Source organism: Mchenga conophoros, linkage group LG7 (assembly GCF_057382185.1).
Source record: "Mchenga conophoros isolate Kocher_MC1m ecotype Shallow Benthic linkage group LG7, M_conophoros_male_GT1.1, whole genome shotgun sequence".
Classification (NCBI taxonomy): domain Eukaryota; kingdom Metazoa; phylum Chordata; class Actinopteri; order Cichliformes; family Cichlidae; genus Mchenga; species Mchenga conophoros.
In genome coordinates, this window is record NC_140532.1 from 11,056,139 (window position 1) to 11,075,671 (window position 19,533).

The window sequence follows — 19,533 nt, forward strand, 5'->3', positions numbered from 1 at the left end:
ATAAAAGAGGCTGATGTTGGTGCTGATGTAGTCAAAGCCAGTGGGTATGTGTGTGTATGGGTGCATGTATATGACTGCTCACCACACAGGCCTCGAGTGGGCACAGATCTATTATTAGGAGCAATATACTGTAGCACCATAATGCCCGTGCTATGATACCACTGTATACTGATCCCGCCAGGTGTGTGGATAAGGTACATGCTTCCTGTATCTTCCACATAAAGGGACTGACGTGAGAACGGAAGTCTAGCAGGTCTGTAATTTACTGTAACCTAGAGACCAATATAAAGAATGCAAGCATATTATTTATGTAGGCTAAATTGAATATGTCTTGGGATTAAAGCTGGTAAAAATAATCACCTTCCGATCGAGTCGGTTGATTATAATTCTGTAGAAAGAGGTAGTAATGTTCAGCTTCTTAAAACAAAGTCCAGATGTTCCACCTGTAGGGCTCTGCAGGAAACATTAAAGAGTAGTCATAATGAGATAATAATACAACAGCTTTGATGCAAGTATAACTGCAGGGAATAACACGGAAGAATTGAAGCTGTACTCACAGTTCGTCTGATGGAATTCACACTCTGAAAAAACGTCAATGTAAGCCATTAACATCTGCTTTTTAGTATATTAGACTTAATTGCATTTACTTTATATAATACCTGACTAGTTGGACATTTCTCCACAGTGCCAATAATAGTCTCTCTGGGCAGGTTAACCAAGATGTAGGAGCCATTGTCGTACAAGGCTACATTATTACCATCAAATGTGATCACACGCAGGTCTGACATTACAGTGCAGCGACCTGTGAAAGCCAAACAGATTATCAAGGCAAAAGAAAACTTTCATACCATTTCATACCAAGTTATTTTAGTGCATATAGAAAAACTTACACGGGCACTGCCACTGCGGACAGCAGGGGTCTGTGTTAACCAGGATAGGCATGCCCAGCAGACTGCACTGAGGTTGGGTGGTGTTGTAGCGACAGTGAAGAGAAGAGTTGTGAAGCAGCAGCTCTCCATTAAAACAGATCAGCTCAACACACTCATCAATGCGATAGGAGTATGGGGGCTGTGGATGCAAATATACACGTTCTGTTTTTAAAAGCTGAGCTGGCTTAAACTTCATTATCATCATCAAACACACATATTTAATTTCTACATAATGATTTATCTGTTTTTTCTTTCAGCCCAACCCATTATTGCTTAGAATACAGTATGTGTATGCAGATTAACTATGCATTATTCTGCATAGCAGGCAGCACTGTGGCACGGTGGTTAGCACTGTTGCTGCACAGCAAGAAGGTCCTGAGTTCAATTCCACCATCAGGCCAGGGTCTTTCTGTGTGGAGTTTGCATGTTCTCCCTGGGTGCTCTGGCTTCCTCCCACAGTCCAAACACATGCACTTACCATGTCTTAGGTTAATCGATCAATCAAAATTGCTCATAGGTGTGAATGTGAGTGCAAATGGTTGTCTGTCCCTGTGTGTTAGCCCAGCAACAGACTGGGCCTGCGACCCTGAAAAGGGCAGAAGTGAATGGATATTCTGCATAGCAATAATGATGAAAATGAGTTTTCAGTAGTCATTTAAAAGAAATAATGGAGTGAGCCGACCTGACCGACTAAGGAAGACTGTTCCACGGTTGGGCCCAACAACCTCAAAAGCACGATCACCTCCAGTTTTAAAATCAGAGCGAGGGACAGTTAGGAGGCTCTGGTTAGAGGATCAGAGAGGCCGGCAGCTCTGATAAGGTTTCAGAAGCTCTGCTATATAAGCAGGGACTTCTCCATGTAAAGCTTTATATGCTAGTAATAGAATTTTAAAGCTGATTCTGAGTTTCACTGGAAGTCAGTGAAAGGCCACAAGAATAGGTGTGATATGTGACTGGCGCACAGGTAATGCAGAAATGTTGCCTTTATGGTACGAGGACCGATCAAGCCTTTCTGAAATGAAAGGCTCATTGTGAGTCAGAAAGCATTTCTTAATTTTTAATAGTAGGTATAATTTGTTTTGACACATAACGGTATGAACAGTAGCACCAGCATCAATTTAAAAAAACACGACTGAATTTCACTGGTTTTAGAGAGCTAGTATTGTGGATGCTTACTGTGACACTTATTTTACTACAAGATTACAACAGAACTATTAAAGATGTCAACAGCAACCTGGACTCTTCGTAGCATTTTGCTTATATTTTAAAGCCTATTCATACTAAATAATCATGTAAGGAATCTATGATGATTTAAGTAATCATTTAAATTGCTACCATGATTTCTAAAGTTTAACAAGGATGGGTATTTTCATGCACGTTTATATTTGTGCATATATAATAAACTAAAACAAAAGACTTACTGTACAGGGAATAGTGGGCAAAAGGAAAGGGTGAGTGGTTGATGTTTCCTCTGTTACAGGAATGGTTGCAGGACTTGTGACTATCTCTGTAGTTACAGGCTCAGTGGTGGGCTCGATGGTTGTTGGAGGGGGTGCTGTAGTTGTTGGAGTGTCTGTTGGAGTGGTGGCCTCTGTGGCGACAGTCGTATCTGCTGGAGGAGGTTGAGGAGTGGTTGTGGATTTGGTAGTGGTTTCAGGTTCAAAAGTAGCTGAGGTGGAGGTAGTTGTAACAACTGTAGTGGGTGGTAAGGTGGGGGATGTTGGATGAGGCGGGGATGTGGATGGTGCGGTAATGGTGGTGGAGGTAGGAATTGAGGGTGAGGTATGGGAGGGACGAGAAGTAGTGGAGGGGGCTGTAGTGGCTCCAGTGGGTACAGTGGAAGGCGTTGCAGAGGTAACTGTTGTAGTCACCGTAGTAGTTTGCGTTTGAGTGGGGGTTGTTTCAGTTGTCCTGAGAGTGGTGCTTTCTGTCGGGGTTGTGGGAGTGAGAGTAGTTGAAACAATAGTGGTGGGAGTAGCAGATGGAGACGTGGATGAAGTTGGGGTGAGCAGAGTGGTGACACGCTCAGTGGCTAATGTTGTGCTGGGAGTAGTAGCAGGAGTGGTGGTGGTAGAAGTGGCAGTGGTTGTTGTGGACCTGATAGTAGTGGAGGTGGTAGTGGTGGCTCTAGTAGTGGTGGTGGTTGTTGTCGGCCTTGTGGTGGTAGTGGTGGTGGTGGTAGTAGAAGTTGTTGTTGTAGTCGTAGGTATTGGCAGTGGTGCTGTAGTAGTCCTGTTAGACCGCGTCACATATGCAAACGGGGTTGGAGTTGGGGGAAGAGACACACCTGGAGAAGACGTTTATTATAACAGGCAAATATTTTCAATTGAAAATGATTAAAACCATCGTCATATACAGAGCAAACCAAGAAAAAATATAAACTTGGCACAAAAGTAAGGACATTTATGTCTGATTGATTATTTCTTTGTCATAATCCTGCTTCTTGGCAATAAACCTTACACTGTTGAATTGCTTGTTTATTTCCACTTAAATGGTGCCACAAAATGCATTTTTGAGTTGAGTAGCAGTGTTGAGTATGTCGGTTCAAAAACTTTGGTGTGGTTTATTTTATTGGGTGTTTGAAGTGTGAAGTAATAAGACATATTGGCAATTTAACCATTTTTTCAGTAGCATGTGGAAGAACCATATACAGCCAAGTAATGCTGCAGCTTGGTTGTTGTCTTATGGCATGGGACCAATCCAGATCAGTCAAACATGGCATGCTTGCAGTAGACACCAACTGACAGCTGTAGTATGGTCCATGCTGCTGCTCAATTCACAAATGTATTTTCCTTACAATTAAGAGAAATAAAAAGGCTTTCCAAAATATAAGATTTTTTATAAGTGCTGTTACAGCTAAGCAATAACTTACCAAACATAAATCTCCTTGCTTTTTGTACTAAGTTTATTTTTTGGTATATGAGAAAACCATATCTTTTTTCTTTTTTTTTTTTTACAGCAACTTAAAATAAAAATGGCTGTACTCACAGTCCTCTGTGTAGACACATCTTCTAGTGACTTCATCAAGGACCATGTTCTTTGGACATCGTGGAAAGCAACCTTCTACACTGTAAAATACAAAACTACTTCAATACTTGCGTCGAGCACACATTATGCTGATTTTATTATTGCTTTTTAATTAGCCAAGCCTCTTACGGAGGAAGAAACTGGCAGCGTGTAGCATCTGGGTCACTGCACGTGGGGACACAAGGACTTGCACAGGACTGGTAGCGCCACTCACACATCATACGGTAAGGTATTACAAAAGTGCTCTCTGCAAGAAGAGAGGAAACATACCTTATTAGTCAGCATTTGTATGTACAGCATGCATCTATAAAAGGTATACAGTGGCTCCAAAAAGTTATTTGGACAAGTAAAAAGAGCTAAATTCATACGGAAAATATGGATTTACATCACATTACGGGCTCAGGCAAGTTCAGGTACAGCTGTCTTGATTTTTAGCTTATGAATGGTTTCTATTCATAAGATAATATTTAAGCTGAGTTGTCCTTGCTGCTTTTTATCACCTGTTTCTGATTTGATTTTGCACAGAGCCATGCAGACCAATCTGCAGCTGGTGTTCCTGTGTCTGCTTCTCTTCTCACGGATGTTTAACAATATATATTCAAAGTGTTCCTGTGTGCAAGCAAATGATGCTTGAATTTTTCTTCACATTTTAATTGATGTTCAACCAACAAGTTTCAAGGTGATTTTGAAATGTAACAAATTTATTAAGTCAGTTGCTCATCAGTTCAAACATATGCCTCTAGCAATGCAACCAATGGTGGAGTTTAGCTCATCACATTAGGAATGGGCATGGTCCACTAAGTTTAACAATCAGAACCTGTCCAGCTTGCCATTTAGAGCACTGTGTTCATGCTTTCTCCCTCCTTGTGATTTATTTATTTATTTTAATAGAAACCTTCCCGTTAAATTGTCCTAAATGCATTTTATGGTTTAAATACTAGTTTATCTAACATTTTATAAAAAAAAGAACTGGGTCATTCTGATATGTTTTTGGGGCCACTGTATATATGCGTGTGTTTCTGACCCTCCAGTGTGAAGCTGCTGCTGGCTTTGAAGCCCTGTGAGGTGTCGTATCTCTGGGCTCGTGCAGCAGTGCGTGTGAGTGTCAAAAAAACTCCGGGCTGGGCCACAAGCTCAAATGAAGTGTGACCTGGGAGAATCAGCCCCTGGTGCTGGATAAAGGTTGCTCTACGACTGAACTCCACCCCTCGACTCCACTGCTCCAACTGCAGACGGCTGCGCCCTGACACAACAAGGAAGTAGTTGGGTCTCTCTGCAGACTCCAGCGACACCATGGGAACACCTACAAATAGTCGTAATCATAATCAAAGTAATTTATGCAGAAAATAAACACATATCAATGTATAATAATAATAATAATAATGCAGATGCTCACGTGATGTTCTGTCCTTCTGCAATCCTGCTGTGATCATGAAGTTGAACAGTAGACCTGGGGCAGGCAACTGCCCTGGTCTTTCTCTTACCAGGGGAAAAACAGAGCTGCTGGTACGATTCACTCCAAACATGGTGTCTTTATAGACTGCACTCACCAAGGAAAATGGGCCATCGCCTAGCTCTGTGATGTGAGAGAGCGAAAGAGGAAATGAATGATAAGATGGCAGGGAATAAGAGTAAGGTTTACAAATCTGGTAGAAGATTCTCAGTTAAACATACCTTGATTGTAGTACTCGCAATCATAGGCTGAAAGACAGTCCAGAAGAGTAAAATGTAAGATACAACAGAAGAATTATTTAATCTTGTGAAAAATGGCAAAATATTGACTGATGCAAAGAGTGACTACAGAAAATGGGTCAAAGAGGTAAGCAAAGGTCACGTCCCTGACCCACACAGCAGAAGCCTGTATTGTATTTGTCTGTCTGTGTATGTATGTACTCACGACAGACAGAAGGTGATCTCCAGTGAATTGTGACCCCCTGCTGACAGCATTTGTATGCGTATGCAGCGATGGACGTGCAGAGACACTCACAGTCTCCCCCACGGTTACAATTGCAAGTGTCTGTTAGGCAGTTCCTGTAGAACCAGGCCACATCAACCTGAAAGGGTACACACAGGAAGATATCCACACAAACAATCATGAAATGAACGAGGCCAAATCTCGCTGGGAGAAACTGAGGGAGGTCTTATTTTTTGGAGGGGGGGGGGGGAGTTGTTTTAAATAATTCAGACAGGAAAGACCGATGATATCGGGACAGAGAAATGTGGGTCAACCTCTGGTGCAGAAGGTATCAGATGAACTCTATGACAAACTATGCATCAGCAATGAGTTGGTGTGGCCAAAGGGAAGGTTAACTCTGTCTTTGACACTGGCTACTATGATGTACATAAACAGGAGCAAATAATACTTTTCTGTATTACTATAATTTTAGAAAATATAACAAGTAGAGACGTGTGCTGCAACCAGGTTGGAGCAACAAGGTTACAATTAATATTCAGATGTTAGCATTTTACTAGAATGTTATTATGAAACACATTTAATAAGCCCTTTCTGTGCCCCTGATGCATATTATTATTTCTCTTCTTGTAAAATGTTATTTTCAACAACACTAACAACAATAAATTTGTCACTTTTACCCCAGTGCTTGTCAGAGGCTAATAACAAACAGGTACATGTTTAACAGGACATGTGAATCATATTTTGTCCTATAATTTGTAAACATCTGTCACATTATCAGCGTAGACAGAGACAGATTTCAAAGTTGTGAATGGTTATTGTTATATTCTGGAACTGATAAGGTATTGATACCACTGATTGGTATCAAACCACCAGGAACTGCCTGCATTCTCTAATCACATGATGCCGGGCATGCTTTTGCACCGGAGGAACCCAGGACCCACTGCACCAGCGTAACGTCGGACGATATCAAGGATTTCACCTTGATATCTTATGGCAGTCAGGATGCCATTGCTTAGCCTGTAGAGGTATGTGTGTCTCTCCTAATTCTGGTATTCTATGGCAAATCAGGCTCCACAGTGCCAGGCCGTGAGCACATGGCCAACTAGACAAGGTTAGGGTGTTAGGCATAAAAGTGTTCCTTTTTTCGGAATTTTAAAGAGCAGTATATTTACTTCGTATCTGTCCCAGTGATGAGGGGTTTTTTTTGTTTTTGTTTGTATTTTAGTTGTTGTCTATTTTTAGAATTGTTTGTAGAAGTGGTCTCGACAGTGTTTGTGTTATGCATTCCTGTCTTATACCACGTTTATGCTTTGGTCCCTTTTGTCTCCTTGTCTCCTATTATCTCCTATATTGTTTAGTGTTGGTAAGAGCATCTGATTTCCTGTTTTACATTGAACGTTTTTGTTTCCTCTGTGTTTTATCCGCCTTTCCTTGATTCCTTGATTGTTTTCATCCATTGTTAATTGTGTTCACCTGTGTCCCTCTAACCCCTGTTGATTAGATGTCTTTACTCTTTGGGATTGTTATTGTTTGGTTTCTACTTGCATCAGCCAATAAAATGCTCATTTTCATATAATTAGTGGTTTCATGTGTCTACATTTGGGTACTGCACACTACATCAACAGACCAGCTGTGACAGCCTTACTATTAAAGACTGAATGCTAGCTCAACACTAACATGAGTTAAAACTCACTGGGCCTGGATCTAGCTGTACAGAAATATTTCCAAAGTTAGCTCAGTACTGCCTTGGGATATTAATGTTTTTATTTATCCTTGCCTTAATTACTGCAAATCTAGATTTGTATCTTAAAGCATTTACTGAAAATCATTTGGTTCAGAATGAGGCAGTGAGGCACATATATGATACTAAATGAGAAGAACACATTACCCTATTCTTGCTGAATTGCACAGACTGACATGCTTTATATGAATATATGCTTCATAATTTAGTTCAGTTCTGCTTTTAACATTAAAAGCATGCCATGGCATAGCAGAGTCTTGTATATCTGAACTCATCACCCTGTATTCTCCACTACGACCACTCATTTCTTTTGACCGACTGCACTTAATTATCCCACCATCGAAACTGAGAACAAAGAGGAACTGTGCTTCTGACATTTTAAATCCTGCTCTGTGGGATTGCCTCCTGCTTATTATCAGGTCTGCTGTGTCTGTACCATATTTAAAAATGTATTGATTTACATTTTTATTGTCTTCTGTCTGCAAGCATGATTCTTTTTCTGTTGAGAATTCGTTGTAATCTATATTTTTTGCTTTTGATGAATTAATACATTAAACTGTTGTTTCCTCAAATAAATCTGTTTTAGTGCAAAAGAATACAAACATACTTTAAATAAGTGCTAAAAAAAAGTAGCAGGAATTCAGAAATATCTCAAAGGAATATACTACTAAATGATGTTCCTCTAAAGGTTGCTTCAAGGGAACGTATTTGTCTTCACTGGACAACTATGGCAAACAGAACATGACAAGAACGTGAATCAGATCAGATCAAAGAGGGCACATTAAGTTTAATAAGAAAAATGAATTTATTGCAAAGAATATAAGACAGAGAGAAATTTGTTTGAATACAGACATGTTCAAAGATTGACTTTTGCTTTATTATGATAATCTCTACTGAACCTCTTAGTTAATTCTAAATGTATGTATTTTCTGAAATGTAGTTTAAGCAATGAAGTGAAATGGACTCTCCACTGGTTGATAGTGATGGCTAAAAAACTGTACATAAAAACATGGCTCCATCTACTGGTCATAAATTGAAATATAACACTATAATAAACACTAGGTGTGCCCTATTTGAATTTGAGTGGCAAGCTTGTGAATCTCTTTAAAGAGTGTGTTTACCAGGATTAGTTAAGAGTTGTTCCTATAACCCCTTATTAATCCCTATAGCTCCCTTTTTCAAATGATATAACCTTTTCATAGCTGCAGTCTCTCTGTACACAGGTTTCTGTGTTTGTGTGTGTTTATATGTGTCACTTGAATGGCACTTACAACATTGTGACAAGGTGCAAAGACATCGCTGTAGAGGAGAGCGCACTCTCTTTTGGCGTACGGCTGTCTCCCTAAGTCCCCTTCACATGGTCGCTCAAGTACATAGTCGCTTTCACACTAAAATACAGAAAACACACACACACAGAAAGCGATCAAGTGTCTGATTACTCTTAAATATCACGGTGTACTCGAGGGAGACGGGCACAGGGAGCAGGGAGGTAGAGAGGTAGTGAGTTTGAGGGTGATGGACAAAGACAGAAAGAGAAAAGAGGGCAAAAGAAGAATCAATGAAGGGGAGTAGAGGAAATGAGCTGACTCATACCTGTCCCAGGGCCCAGCTATCGCCGAATGTCTGTGCATTACTGACTTCCATGTGGCTGGAGGTGGTCATATCATTCGCTGTCACACTGTCAAAATTTCCACATAACCCACTGAGAAGACCCTGGAGCGAAAAAGCAGACAACTTGTCATATTTTTCTTATAACAACACTTCGAATTTCAGATGTGCTACTAGTACACGCCTTCCACTGAGGTCCAGCTCTGATGTGCACAGTCGTCTTGCGGTCCCAAAGGATGGTCAGGTCCTGATTTGAGAAGTGGATGACAGTGTAGTAGCCGGCTTTCCAGAGCTCAAACTCTGACCCTCGACCAACAACAGTGGAAGGGCTCTAACACAAAATAAACCAGGTAGCGTGACATCAGCAGGATTCACTGGATTTTACTGAAATATTTCAGCTTGTTACTGTGTTTGTATTATCCATACAAGGTTGCCAGAATTGTCAGTGAAGTAGATCTTGGTAAGTCCCACGTGAATGACCAGGATTTTCATGCACACAATGCCGCTCTCATAGCAGTCTTTGTTTTGGGCAACAATGGATACCTCGGTCTCTCCTGCACTCTGATGAGAGGAGAAGGCAAAATATTACTACTGTAAGGAAAGTTGTGTTTTTTTTAGCAAACACAACAAAATACTTTTGTTGTGTTTTTTGTCTGTTCAAAATTTTCCTCACTAAAGCCACAGCAGTCAGAAAGCAAATATCTAAACACCACGTGCTAGACTCAGAGATGGAATCTCATTCTACCTGTTCAGGAAACATCATCATCCTGGACACATGAGAAGTGACAAAAAGAGGAAACAACTGTAGACTATTAAAGTACAGTTTTGACCAACTTCCCCATTCTTTTCAGGTCTGCATGGTGGCAGGCGGCCTGCGAGCTCTGAATGTCTGTTCTGCTAATTCTAATTCTATATCCCTGGGAGCGCAGGAGCCCTGGGGTTTGAAGTGAACACTGGTCTCTTTGTGTCACTACAGCTTTGCGCAGCGTCTGCTAGCATTACAGTGGTCCCAACCCACCGACACAAACACACACATACATGCCTTGATCGGCTCTAATTAAAACCCAAACTCCAAGATTAGAAACCAGCTTGGATCTTCTTTCCCAGATCCATATCAGTGTTGGCTAGGAATTGTTAAGGATGCTCCTCCTTTGCCCTTAAACGCAATCAATCACACAAACTTCTCTGGCACAGGTTAGCACAGTCTCTGTCAGACAATCCCCACTGACATTCCAGTGCCAAAAATGAATCCATAAATTTGTCACTGGAAGCAAATTATATAATTTTACACCTTTATTAGTTTTTTTTTGTGCTAACTAGAAAGTTGTTATATAAATCCACACAGCCAGCCTACTCACTTTGAGCAAGTAGACCTGACAGTCAGAGTGGTAGTCATACTCGAGGCCATCAAAGGTGTGGTAGTGCCTGTCGCTGTAAACAGTACACACAGCTGGACACGGGGAGTAGCTGCAGTTAAAATAGCCACGGTGACACACGCTAAAGGGATGGACAGGTGGGTGCATAAGAGAAGAGCAAAAACAAAGCAGAGGTGGGACAAAAGACAAACTTTCTTTTGTAACTGCTTTGAGAATCAGTTGTTTGGAGATGATTGACAACCTTATAAGGAACCTCATTATTACTTTGTAAATAATACAGAGGCAGGAAAGGTGTTTACCATTTGTAGCATGGTGTTTCCACAGTTTCTCCAGGCAGGTACTCAAGTCCAAGCCAGGAACAAGGGCAATTTTCTGGATAATAACATTCCCCCTGGTGCAGCACCAGCCTTCATGGGTAAAACAAAAGTAGGTGGTACAAAGCATGCGAACACTTAAACACTCAAACCCCATATCTGTGTTTGTCTCTGTGTTGCAATTAACACTTTAGCTTTTAGGCCTGGAGATCAAATCTCTTTTTGGAAAAAATGGTGGAGAAAATACATAAACACAAGATTCAACAGTTCAAACACAAACTCAAAACAATCAGTCATCTCCCCACTAATTAAAACAGTCACAATTATTAGAAATATAAACTCTAACAGGAATTAGTGTTCCTAAATTTAAGCTGCATTGAAGGTTTTTTTCCAGTATTATGGTGACAGTACTGAAAACCAGTCTTTCCCTGGACATGAGCTTTCAGAGTACTTTGTGCTCTGGTTGCTGAATATCGGCAAAAATCTTGTAAGTGAAATTAAGACACATATATGCTGATGCCTGCAAGATGCTTCTTTTCACACAGTCCACAGTGGTGAGTGCAACCCATGCCAATGGCAAATGGTCCTGGGGTAGGTGAAAGGTGTTTTAACTACGTTAAGGTACCACTTTTTGTGTTTCAATGTAACTATCCTAACACGGGTAAAGCAGGGATTACAATTAGTATTAAAATTAACAAAAAAAAGTGACTGACTAACAGGTAGGAGGCCACTAAAAACAAACGAACAAATACCTATACATTCTCATGTTATTTTGAAAATAGTCACTAAGTCTTTGTATTACCCAGAAGGGCAGACACAGCCAGGTATGCATGGTGTACTGGGTGGGCACGTCAGGTTCAACATCAGGTTGCGGCAGGTTGGTGCACAGGCCACTCCTCCCCTCTGCTCAGTGCAGCTGTGGTACACTTTCCCCTCTGGACACTCCCCGACTTCTATACTATCTGGCTCTATGATGTTGATGCACGCGCGCGCACACACACACACACACACACACACACACACACACACACACACAAGAAAATCGATGCCCTAGTTGCCATAAACACCAATTGCAACATCAAGTCATGGGAAACAAGCCACAGCTACAGACATAAGGCTCTTGATTTCAGCAAGAGGGACATAGCCTGAAATGCCACTTTGTTACTGGAACGGATGAAAGCAGGAACTGAAGGGAGGAGGGGGGAGTGCAGAGAGGTTACCTTTTTCCTCTGGCACACACTCCATCTTCCCATTTCTGCACAGGCTGATGGTGGAGACAGGAAGGGAGAGAAAAAGGGGCGAGTGTTTGGGAAAGAGAATAATGTTATCAAACACAAGGTCAGTTTAAGTGCTCTACATCTCATTTGACAATCACTCAAGCTTAAACTGCTTTCTCAAATGGATCATGGTGTGTGCCAGTATGTTGCACTGTGTGCAGTTTGAAGAGCAAGAAGAGTGGGTTTTCAATTTTCAGTGCAGCTTACGGTCAGCTGTGACTCACCAGGGCCCAGAGGCACTGAAGGTCACCTCTCCTGGTTGTGACACCACACCCATGGAATAACAGTGACACTGCGACCTGAGGAGAAAGTCATGAGAATATTTTGATTACATTTTTTAATGATGATGCTTTTTGTGTTTAAGTGCTTTGTGTGCCATTGTATGTCCTTTCTGGCCAAATGGCAACTGATACCCATTAGTAAGTAAGGATGATGTATGAGGTGCTTAAGGCTTACAGCTGCACACAGCGCTGGCGCACATCATCATAAAAACTGCCGTCTGGACAGCCGCATCCCTCGGCACAATCATCAGGGGTACATGTCTCATTGCTGGACATTGCCCGACAGGACCGGCCACAAGACGACACACACGAGTGGTACATCATTCCACCAAGACACACCACTCCTGTATATCACACACAGAGAATAGTACAAATTTGTTTTTCTGGGGTAAATTACAGTCTTCTGCAATCCCTTTACAATGCCTACATTTTGGGGCAGTGTACACTTAAATCTCATATCAATAAGAAGAAAAATCACAAAGGCACAAATTAATGTCTAAAAAAAATCCAGACTATGGAAACTTACCACACTCAGAGACTTGTGATCTGAAATTAATGTTGACTCCATGTTTGGAGCAAAGGTAAGCGTAATGAGCCAGTGCAGTGCACAAACAGCTGCTCCCACAGCGGCAGGCCTGATAGCGGCACTGCTGCTGGTAGATGTGTGGACTGATGTAGCCATGGCACGGAGCAAACACAGTGCCCAAAAGCACCTCACACTGGGATGCGTAGAATACTACAAGACACATAAGCCCACACGAAACTTAACACATCCTCATAGTTCCTTTGACAAGATAGATTGCCTGCAGCTAACACTTGAGCAATTCATAATTCAAACCAGAAAGCAGTAATGTTAGAATGCATAGTACAATCTGGGATTCAAACCCCTAAAGTTTTGCCTTAATCCTTTTCTTTCTTCATATTTTTTCATTAAGGCTAAAATGAAAGAATAATAACCAAATCCACAGTAATTGAAACTATTACCGTTGTGCTGATTCATCTCACATGGGTCTGTAATAGGTAGATTAACTGGAGCAACACAGGCAGATGACACCTTCCAAGCACTGGCATGAAGCTGCGGAGTGCCCTCTATCATACCCGCTGGAGACCTACCCCCCACAAAAAATATTCTCAGCAAAAGTCACATTTTCAACACTGACGTATAAGTGGGAAGTACATGCTCACAGGAAATCATCTCGTAGATTTCCATTGTAGGTTCCACAGAGTCCCAGCGTCTGTCCGCGCCACTGGCTGTCAAGCTGCACATAGACCCTTCCGCCTCGACCGTCATAATGCAGCCTGAAACCAATCCCAGTCTTCAGCTGTGTGAACACAGAGGTCAGCTTCCGCACCTCGACTGCATCTGTATGTCAGGAAGAAGTTTTAAAATCGAATCAATTGGTTGTTTTTTTTTTACTATTTCTAGCAATGTATTTACATGTACCATTTGATATTGTGTGTGTGTGTGTGTGTGTGTGTGTGTGTGTGTGTGTGTGTGTGTGTGTGTGTGTGTGTGCATCGTGTGATTCCTACCATCGACATATGGCAGGGCAGGCGCTGGGTTTACACCAATTATCACCTCCCCCTCTCTTGTCAAAGTGATTTGGCGACTTACATCTTCATCCAGCACTACTGTCACTGACTGAATACACACCTGCTGCTGTTGACACACATTTATACGGAAGGGGCAGTTATATCTGGATTAAAGGAACACTGCAGGCTTGTTAGGTGTGTGCAAAAGTAGTTGTGTGTGCTACCTCTGCACAAGTAGTATATTGTAGTGTGATGGTGAATCTGCTGCTGCTGCGGCTCTTTGCCAGGACATACTGACACGCCCCTGGCTGGAGAAACATCCTTCCGTCAAACGTCGTCACAAACACGTCCCCAACCACTGAACATTCAACTAAGAAGAGACAAAGAGAAGAGTGTTTTTGTTTTTTAAATCTGGATGCATTATTTCTTCTTTGGCTGTCTTCGATGGGATTCTCACCTGTGCAGTTATTCTCAGTGCAGTTCCACACACCACCCATGCACACACTGAAAAAACAAAACAGAAACAGTTAGCAACACGTTGGCTGTGCTATATTCTCACACAGTAACAGTTTTCCACACTCACCAGACACTGCATCCCTGTTGTAGCACCTGTCCTTGTACATATGACGTTCCATGATAAACACATGGACACTGAGAGGCAGCAATGCATGTTCCATTCTGCAGGATGAGACCTGCATGCAAGGATCTGAGATCAGTCAACAATTTCAGAGACATTAAAAAAATTTGGGGGGGTTCTTTGAATACCATCAGGACAGTAGCAGCCATCCAGACAATGCAGGTTGGTTCCCAGGCATTCTTTCTCAAATGTACAGGTAGGTGGACAGCAGCTGATACAGTCTCTATACACAAAACTCTCCTCACAGCCGTCATCTGAGCATAAACACAAACAACTGGCTTAACAATAAAAGTAGAACACAAGTGTGCACTAAATACATTATACAAGTTTTCATGTTTCCGCTGAAATCGTAGAGCAGCAGCCATTACTTACTGCAAGAAGGGAAGCTGTCTCTCCACTCTCTTACGGGATATCCAACATGGGAGCATGCTCGGGTGTACTCCACCAAGGCTCGACAAAAAGTTTCCTCATCATCAGAGCTGAAAACATGCATCAAATGTTTTCGGGGAACTGCTTTCTATGCAAAAAGTTTCAACTCAAGCAAAAGGTTGAATGTATCTACTCGACAGTGTGCTTGCTTTTACTTACACACAAAGGTCAGAGACACAACTGGCAACAAAGGGATTGGGATCGATGTTTTCATGACAGGACAAAAAGGGGAAAAAGAGAAGCGCACTGCATTTCTCTATAGCATCCTGCATACAAATAAAGTATGGTATGAATATATGCAACATAATATACCACCAGAAGTAAACAAAAATTAACACTGCTAAAAAAGGTTTTATTATGGTGCACTTTGGTGGGCCTGATTTGTCTTTGCACATGTTATTAAGTGGAAATATTGCTTCTGTGGTTCTTACATCCATGTCTGACTCAGACTGGCAGGGCCCACTAAAGTCAAGATCCACTGAGGGACAGGCTCGTTCATGAGCAAGGTCCACTGCCCAGCTGTTAGCAAACAGTGCAGGTTCATCAGTCCGAATACCTAAAGTAAACACATATGTGCAGCTGTATGTGGTATACCCAGCATGACGTAGGTACAGACAAAAGATAAAAATGTATAAAAACACATACACAGAGTAAAAATGGAGTAGATTTTCCATTCAAACATACATTAAATTATTTCTTTAATTCATTAAACACAATAACATGAGACATAAAAAAGAGGGCTGATTATAAGAGGCACTAAGAGGAAATATGTGCGTGTAGAAATGCGCTGTAGTTGGTTCCTTTTTGTCTGTTGTCTTTCCTTGGGCTCATCTCCACATTACTGGTCATCTCTCCTCCCAAACAAGCGGGGCACCGTAGTTCATGTTACTAGGTCATATGAGGAAAGTCCATGCTTCTTCCAGCTATTCAAATCAAAACTACCAGTTCTCCCCTGTCCTTCCACTCTAGACTCCCCAGGTCCCACTGCTACTATAATTGGCCAGAATCAGTGTTGAGTGTATAATAACAATAATTATGATGAGTGGGTGCTGAGAGAAGGGATAAGAGGATGAGTCGCCAGTCAGGCCGGTCTTACCGCGAGCAGTGGTGAGGTCATCACCAGCAACATTGTTGAAGTTTCCACACAGGCCACAAGGGGCGCCTTGGTGCTCCTCGCTCATCTTCAGGTAGACGCCCGAGCCTCCATCCCAGGCCAAAGAGAAGCCAAACACGCTCTTCACGAGCAGGTAATCAGCCAGTCGTTCAATAAAGACACCGCCCACGGTCTGTGGTAAACTTAACCTGACATTATACAGAGACAGAAACATCATGAGATCATTGGATGACGTCAGGTCTTTGAAAATCTTACTTATAGTCTTCTATCGATTTTACAGTAGGTTTAGATGGGATGGCGAGCAAATGCTTTCTTTCTTTCTTCCTTTTTAGTTTTTATTTTGACACCTCTGCAGTTAACAAACACACACATACATGCACACACTCATATGCACCTGCGACCTCCCTGGTGGACCCGATATCCCGAGATGTGGATCTCCTCCTCGTTTGGGAAGAACAGACTGAGAGCTCTCGGACATAAATACACACTCCCCTCACACACTCTGCTGTTGTGAACCTGACAAACACCAGAAAATGATAGAAGTGGAATAAGAGCCACAGAGGGAAAAGCATACCGATTTATGAACAAGGGCTCATTAAAGCTACAACTCAAATTTTGCAGACTATCATTATCTAATAATATATGGCTGCAAGGATAAAGACATAATTAGAATGACTTTGGCACCTTTTTTGAAAAGGTTAATCATAATTAAAAACATTTTTTTGTCCTTAGTAAGGCAATTTTTTTGTTGAGTTTTTAGAAAACAATGGCACAAAGAAATATGCCACATCGGTGTTGTGCTGACAGCAGATAGTCATGTGGCAAGGTCTTAAAGTGTCTGTGTTTAGCATACATTATTAACAACTGTTTTATAGCCTTTACAGATCTCCTATTTCCTGTTATTTTATTCAGTACAAGCAGTCAGATGCCACTGCAGTTTAGCTTATTTAAGAAACTTCCATATTGCTTTGTTTTAACAGCAAACATGGCAATGTAGCAAGAAGCTAATATATAGACATAGAGTAAAGACTGATTACTAGCCTTACCCACACTGTGTACTGCGGTGTAGTTGAGTGACAATCCTGGGCCAAAATGTAAGAGCAGGTTCCAGGGAAGTAGAAATATATTCCATCAAATGTTTCATAGTGGTGCTGACCCCATGACCTGCAGATCCCATCTCTATCCTGGCCCTGGTTAGGTACTGAGAGGAAAAATGGGCACTTCAGTCAGACAAGATTCTTGTAATGATAGTGACACAAATGAACTGACCTATCATCGTTATGCCTTTCATCATGTTCTATTTCATTGCACTTATCAGAGGAAAATGAACTCCTGAATTTTCTAAAAGCTCTTTGTTAGAGGAAATCCCCATAGCAGGATATGCCAAGATGCTGCCGAGGGCCATTCCCAAAAATCTGAGGAGGTGGGTTGCGCTGACAGCAAACACATCTTCTGATTTTAATACTCTGACATGAATGACTCATTTTACATATCTTCAATTTCAGACATTAATGCTTAAAAAATATAATTTTCAAATTTTATTCAGTACTTTTTGAAGAATAGCTCAGTTGCCTCAATTATTATAATCTGTTACGGTGGGAGAGCTTGATATTTCTCTTGGGTGAAGCTTTTATTACCTTCATGACAAACCTGCACTCATGACATTCTTTCATATTTTCTTTCTGTAGTGGTGTTTTATTTTTAAAATTCATATTTTTTATCTTGTCAGTGCCATTTCAGGGTTTCTCCTCAAGTCTCAGCTGAGTCACAGGTGGTCTCTAAAGAACTGCATTGCCTTCGACCATTTGTCAACACTAAATTAGTTTTTATTGAAATGAAAAATGTCTTTACAATCACTGTGACCTCAGATCTCCTGATATACTGTATAAGGAGCCTGTTCACAATATAGAAACCAGAAACTCCATCACTCAGCCCTTACCCTATTACCTAAGTTCAAGTGACTTTATATCAGCTCCTCTAGGGAGTAAAGTCTTTGTGTGCGTGTGTGTGTATGGGTGGGTGGTTTTAGTAGAGATGGAGGTTGGTGGATTTGTATCAACAAAGGAGAGACAGAGAGAAAGAGATCTGGGAAAATCTGATAATTAATGCTGGAGTGTGTACAGCTAATTAACATTTGTTGAATGATTGTGGAGCACATTCACAAATTCTTGAAGACTGACTATGTTATGTTATTAAAAAAGGGTATTGTTACCAAAGATGCTAGCCAGCTGGTTTATTGCATACCAAAAATGTGTGGTTATAAGACAAATCTGAAGGAAGACATGTAGATGGGTGGATTACTCACTGATCTGGCAGCGGTCTCCCAATGCCTGGAACTGGGCACAGTCACACACCCCACCTTCCTGACACCAGCCGCCATTGAGGCAGCCGCAGTATTCTGGGAAAGACAAAATCAAGGGTAATCATTCCAGCCTGCCCAGGTAAAGAGTGTTAAGTTTCCGTGAATGCATTTGGAATCACTTCACAGGCGGAGTATTTACCTGAAGAGGAATCTCTGGCTGTGTAGTTGTGCAAAATACTGCGTGACAGAGTACCCTCTGACAGCAATGGTCTGTACGTCTTGGAAAAGAGTAAACAACAGATGCTAAGAGTAGTTCCTTAAATTACTCTTAAGCTTTAACAATATCGCTGACACTGATGTTTCTGTACCACTGCTCTAACTGCTCCTGTAAGATAACAGTTGCGTCAAGTTGAGTGGGAGAAAGTGTACAAGTTAGTGAGTGTGTCTCATTCTCTACAAAGACAGCTTTGTGCCGCTTAGGGTGTTGTGCGCATGTGGGTGCCCTGACCTCCTCTGGTTCTCTTAGGTGTAGTGTACAAACCTCCTCCCCGAGGAGATCCCGTTTCCTCCGGAGTGCATTAGCTCTTCTGCACACACACACAAACATGCACATTAGTGGGAAGAAACAGTCAGAGGGGAGACTTAAGTGCACTTTACACCACTTGAATTTAGACTTGAAACCTCTCTGTACTGAACTCTCACACGCACATGTGCAGGCACACACAGACACACACTCTCATACACTGTCTCTGTCATATACACCATACAGGAAGTGTAAATGCATTTATCATGTTCACCCTAGAGCAATGTGTAAGAATGACATATGAAAAAAATGACTTTTCATTTGTATCATCTAATGTATTAATACTGTATTAATATTATTAGTAGACAGCAACATGTTTAGTATTCTTTCTTTTATTTACCTTTGTGGTCTTCCTTCTGCCACTGAAAGTCGACTCTGAACTCCTAAATGCAAAGTTATAAAATCAGCATTAAGGTTTCTGCCTTACTCATCTCAGTCAAAGGTATCTTATAGGTGTAAAATCAAAA

The 19,533-nt window shown here is 41.4% G+C and overlaps 1 protein-coding gene across 3 annotated transcripts in view; it reads right to left on the reverse strand.

Moving 5' to 3' along the window:
- Positions 1-19,533, reverse strand: part of otogl (otogelin-like) — a 29,022-nt gene that overhangs the window by 8,584 nt on the left and 905 nt on the right. For 2 of the 3 annotated variants that reach the window (XM_085282068.1, XM_085282067.1), the window contains 40 exons: positions 19,407-19,449; positions 19,025-19,070; positions 18,683-18,761; positions 18,487-18,579; positions 17,228-17,382; positions 16,576-16,697; positions 16,164-16,369; positions 15,499-15,623; positions 15,227-15,333; positions 15,011-15,117; positions 14,767-14,892; positions 14,585-14,693; positions 14,459-14,505; positions 14,226-14,371; positions 14,002-14,128; positions 13,654-13,831; positions 13,453-13,577; positions 12,995-13,204; positions 12,644-12,812; positions 12,412-12,486; positions 12,131-12,174; positions 11,713-11,878; positions 10,896-11,003; positions 10,579-10,717; positions 9,647-9,781; positions 9,405-9,551; positions 9,206-9,325; positions 8,884-9,000; positions 5,854-6,010; positions 5,631-5,657; positions 5,353-5,532; positions 4,981-5,259; positions 4,086-4,203; positions 3,918-3,997; positions 2,351-3,216; positions 891-1,068; positions 660-802; positions 558-581; positions 361-453; positions 83-272 (listed from right to left, as the gene is read on the reverse strand). In XM_085282068.1, coding sequence (XP_085138194.1) covers positions 83-272; positions 361-453; positions 558-581; positions 660-802; positions 891-1,068; positions 2,351-3,216; positions 3,918-3,997; positions 4,086-4,203; positions 4,981-5,259; positions 5,353-5,532; positions 5,631-5,657; positions 5,854-6,010; positions 8,884-9,000; positions 9,206-9,325; positions 9,405-9,551; positions 9,647-9,781; positions 10,579-10,717; positions 10,896-11,003; positions 11,713-11,878; positions 12,131-12,174; positions 12,412-12,486; positions 12,644-12,812; positions 12,995-13,204; positions 13,453-13,577; positions 13,654-13,831; positions 14,002-14,128; positions 14,226-14,371; positions 14,459-14,505; positions 14,585-14,693; positions 14,767-14,892; positions 15,011-15,117; positions 15,227-15,333; positions 15,499-15,623; positions 16,164-16,369; positions 16,576-16,697; positions 17,228-17,382; positions 18,487-18,579; positions 18,683-18,761; positions 19,025-19,070; positions 19,407-19,449 — 5,706 coding nt within the window. The remainder of the gene's footprint in view (positions 1-82; positions 273-360; positions 454-557; positions 582-659; positions 803-890; positions 1,069-2,350; positions 3,217-3,917; positions 3,998-4,085; positions 4,204-4,980; positions 5,260-5,352; positions 5,533-5,630; positions 5,658-5,853; positions 6,011-8,883; positions 9,001-9,205; positions 9,326-9,404; positions 9,552-9,646; positions 9,782-10,578; positions 10,718-10,895; positions 11,004-11,712; positions 11,879-12,130; positions 12,175-12,411; positions 12,487-12,643; positions 12,813-12,994; positions 13,205-13,452; positions 13,578-13,653; positions 13,832-14,001; positions 14,129-14,225; positions 14,372-14,458; positions 14,506-14,584; positions 14,694-14,766; positions 14,893-15,010; positions 15,118-15,226; positions 15,334-15,498; positions 15,624-16,163; positions 16,370-16,575; positions 16,698-17,227; positions 17,383-18,486; positions 18,580-18,682; positions 18,762-19,024; positions 19,071-19,406; positions 19,450-19,533) is intronic. The other variant, XM_085282069.1, reaches the window with a different exon arrangement.